Here is a 4,090-nt window from a genome sequence, read left to right on the forward strand (position 1 = left end):
GCCGCACTCTCCTGAGTGCACCACGGGTCGGCCCTTGACACAGATTTTTAACTTTAATGAGGTTAAATCCTCATAAGAAGCCTGTTTGAGGCTGGCTGGTTAGGTCACTTGGGAGAGTGTGGTGCTGGTAACACCAAGGTCAAGGGTTCAGATCCCCTTACCAGCCAGCCACCAAAAAAATAAAGAAAAAACCTGTTTGGTTTATCCTTATTTATCCTGAGGTTATAAAGGTATTCCACACTTTCTTCTAAAATGTTTAGAGCTTGCTTTTTGCATTAGGTTTGTGTGCACCTGGAATGATTTTTGTGTATGGGGTGACACAGAGATCCAATTTCATTTTCCCCGTATAACCAATTATCCTAGCACCATTTATTAGCACATCATTTGTCACTGATTTTTTTTTTTTTAAAGATGACCGGTAAGGGGATCTTAACCCTTGACTGGGTGTTGTCAGCACCACGCTCTCCCAAGTGAGCTAACCAGCCATCTCTATATAGGGATCCGAACCCGCGGCCTTGGTGTTATCAGCATCACACTCTCCCAAGTGAACCATGGGCTGGCTGATTTTTTAAGGGGAAAAGAAGCAATGGTTGTTTTGAAAAAATAATAAATCTATCTAAGTGAAATATTAGCAGTTGAGGCTTTCATGCCAAAAGTCTCTTCTCATCCTTGCAGCAGATTTGGGAGGTGGATACATTTGTCTTGTTTTTACAGAAGAGGATACCGAGTTTCAGAGAACTCAATTGACTTGCCCAGGTCCCACAGCGGCAGGGCCATCGTGCTGGCCCCATCCCATGGGCTACTCTGCTCTTCCCACAATGCCAGACTGTAACTCTGCACTGAGGAGCAGGAAAAGGCATTGTCTGTGGCAAAATGTTTCTGATGATACTAGAACCATGTTATCATCCAAAGGACTCTGCCGGACTTTGTCAAATCTGTTGGCTTTTAAATGACCTGGAAGAATTCATGCCTCATTTGCAAGGGACTCATCTATGATCCAGGCAGCCTCTGGGTTCTTTCCTTGTGGTCCTATTCCTGCCTGGTTCAGAGGGCTGCTGGTTCCTGTCCTCTGAGAGGATTTTGTTGTGGGGTGGGTAACCGGGAACAGACAGAGAAGCACACAGTCGGTGCTGAGCACGTGCCATGTCCTTCTTGCTTTTCTTCCTCAGATTACGTACAGTGTCTTGTGGTTACTGGGGTTGTTAGAAGGTCCCTTGCCCCAAATGGCTCTTCCATTCTCCACCTCAGCTGCTGCCACAGTTGATGTCCACTAATTGAGATTCTTTCCTCTAAGTGTTCATTCTGCTGTCGTCTTAGGTGTTCTCATCAACATCAACAGCCCTGATCCTAACAACAGCCTTTCTCAGAGGAAGAAACTGAGGTTTAGTGACTCCCTTGCACAAGGTCATAGAGCTGTAAGAGGCAGAGGCAGGACTGAAACTCCCCAGTTCTTCTCTCTTGCAGCACATGGTCCTCTCACAGCAGGCGAGAGCCTGGCTCAGAGCTGCACCTCATGGCTGGCTTTCCTTCTTCCCTTGGTGTCACTTCTCTGGTTTGAGTTAGAATAGTCGCTTCAGAACTTGGGCAGTTCAGGGCTGGCTGGTTAGCTCACTTTGTTAGAGCATGCTGCTAATAACTCTAAGGTCAAGGGTTCAGATCCCAGTACCAGCCAGCTGCCAAAAAAAGAAAGAAAGAAAACTTTTAAAAATAAAAACAAAGGGCCGAGCCCGTGGCGCACTCGGGAGAGTGCGGTGCTGGGAGTGCAGCAGCGCTCCCGCCGCGGGTTCGGATCCTATATAGGGATGGCCGGTGGGATGCGCTCACTGGCTGAGCGCGGTGTGGCCGGTCACAAAAAGGACAAAAAAATAAATAAATAAAAACAAAATATTAGCAGTTGCAACCAATAATGTATTAGTGGCAACAATAACTATCGTGAGCAAATTGTGTTTACCCCAAGAATTCAAGGATGGATTACCACTAGAAAGTCTATTGGTGTAAGTGGATCTCAAACAGATGAAAAGAAAACACCCAAATGATCACCTCCATAGATGCAGAGAAAGCGTGCAATAAAATACTCATTCATAAGTGCTAATATTTTATTTGTTGTGTTTTTCCTTTAAAACGCATGATGCTTCTAGCAATTACTTTAAGATCAGAGCAGCAAAAATCAAGTAAAAATCAAGCATGAGCAGTGGAGATACTAGTACCTGCACTATCACAGTCTTTGCTCAGATGACTTCTAAAGGTTACTTTCAGCTCTGTGTTTCTGTGACGACAAATAGCGTATTTGGGAAGTCTGGTTTCAGTTGGCCTTTGTCCAACTCCTGGATTCCATGCAGGGCCTGAGAAGCCCTGAGTTATAAAAGATTAATCCGGCCTAGTGGACACTGTGGCTCCTCATCGCCAAGCTCCCTGACCAGGATCCCTGGCTGCAACCCGTGACCGGTTCTCTCCGCATTCCGCCAAGTCAACGGCTCTGCCCAGGACGGACAGATGAGAGCGCTCCAGAGACTGGTGGGTCTTCCTTTCGGTCCCTCCTAATTCTGTCCCTCCTCTCCGGAAAGATGGAAACACCTGGAGGGGGGGGGGCGGGGCGGCAAGAGGGTGTCTGCGCAGAATCAAGGCTTCGGTCCTCCGAGAGCGCCCGGAGGCCTCATAGGTCCTGGTGGCGGGCAGGGTCTCCAGGTCGGGTAAAAGGAGGCCGGGCTGAGGGGTACGCAAAGGGTGGCGGGGGGGTCCGAGGAGGAGCGAGGCAGGGGCCGGCAAAGATTCAGGCCAGAGGCGGAGGGGGAGGGCCGGGATTTCGGGTGAGGACTCGGGAGTGCAGGGATTAGAGTCGCATGCTGAGACTGCAGGGGACATGGAGGAGGCTGGCTGGAAGGACCTCAGCCGTAGCTCCTTTCCCATCTACAGAGGCGAGCCCCGAGCTCAGTCGAGTACGGCGAGCGTGGCTTTTCAGCCTCAGAGCTGCGGAAAGGGCAGGATGGAGGATAAACAAGGGCCGCCCGCCCGGCCTCGGACCCAAGTGGTCGCCCAGTCGCGGCGCCCCCTGGCTCCCTAATACCCTGTGCGCCCGCGCTTGAGTCGGCCGTGCGCGCTGGCCACGCCGGAGCTCTCTCAGCCGTCAGTCTTCCCCCTCAACACCCACTGCGCTTGCGCCGCCTTTTCTCCCTCCGTCGCTTTGCTCCTCTCGAAACTCCTCCGCGCGGATCCCTCTGCAGCGTCTTCCCCTCAGCGCGCACGCGTCCCGCCTACCTTGCACCACATGGTGGGCAAGGTCTCTGCGAGAGAGCCGGCCCAAGCAGGGCCTTCATCCCCCCGGATGCTAGAATCTGTCCTGCGATCTGGAAAGGTCTGAATTCCGAAACCCGCCCAGCGCAGGCGTTGCATCAAATGTACAAAATATCTTGTGCTTGTATGTACAGTGGATTGGGTGCTAGGCTCAGATGAGCATAAGCAGGCGTTCACGCCCGGGGATGGTCTGTGAGCCAGTGCAAGGTTGCTGGGCCCAGGGCATCCCAGTCTAGCATTCCCTACCCCCGCCCCACCCCCAGCATGATGCCTGCATCGCCCTCGGGTCCTCGTGCCTACCAGTCGTGTCCCCTGAGCGCTGCAGTCATGGCCACTCGCCCCCTCTGTGACTGTTTCCCACCCTGGCCCCTCTTCTCCTCCATGCTCTCTCTCAGCTCCGACCTGGCGTCGTGCCTCACAGAGGGAATGGGGGCAGCCAGAGCATTTGCCCACGATGCCCACCACATCTGTGGGTTCTCCCCAACCTTGACCGGTTTCCTTCAGATATCTGCATACTGCGTTCCCTCACTTCCTTAAAGTCTTTGCGCAAATGTCATCTCCTCAGGCCTTATTCCCAGACCACTCTATTTAAAATAGCACCACCCTGTGCAAGCACTCCCTGTCTCCTTCCCCTGTTTTATGTCTTCGGAGCACCAGCTAACGTGTCGCACCAGCTTGCTTGTTTATTTTGCAATTGCCTGTCTTGCCCCTCTGAAAGGAAAGCTCTGTGAGGTCGCAGATTTTGTCCCTCGTTCACTGCTATATCCCTAGCACCTAGAACAGTAGATTTGTTGTCCAT

At 51.9% G+C, this 4,090-nt stretch overlaps 1 protein-coding gene across 2 annotated transcripts in view; it reads left to right on the forward strand.

Annotated features, from left to right (window-relative positions):
- The first annotated feature begins 2,493 nt into the window (after positions 1 to 2,493).
- The window catches only part of SLC2A11 (solute carrier family 2 (facilitated glucose transporter), member 11), a 21,108-nt gene continuing 19,511 nt past the window's right edge, over positions 2,494 to 4,090 (forward strand). The window contains exon 1 of one of the 2 annotated variants that reach the window (XM_008568572.1): positions 2,494 to 2,514. In XM_008568572.1, coding sequence (XP_008566794.1) covers positions 2,494 to 2,514 — 21 coding nt within the window. Of the gene's footprint in view, positions 2,515 to 2,983; positions 3,026 to 4,090 lie in introns of those variants that run through there. The other variant, XM_008568571.1, reaches the window with a different exon arrangement.

Source organism: Galeopterus variegatus, unplaced genomic scaffold, assembly GCF_000696425.1.
Source record: "Galeopterus variegatus unplaced genomic scaffold, G_variegatus-3.0.2 Scaffold424, whole genome shotgun sequence".
In the NCBI taxonomy this organism is placed as follows: Eukaryota; Metazoa; Chordata; class Mammalia; order Dermoptera; family Cynocephalidae; genus Galeopterus; species Galeopterus variegatus.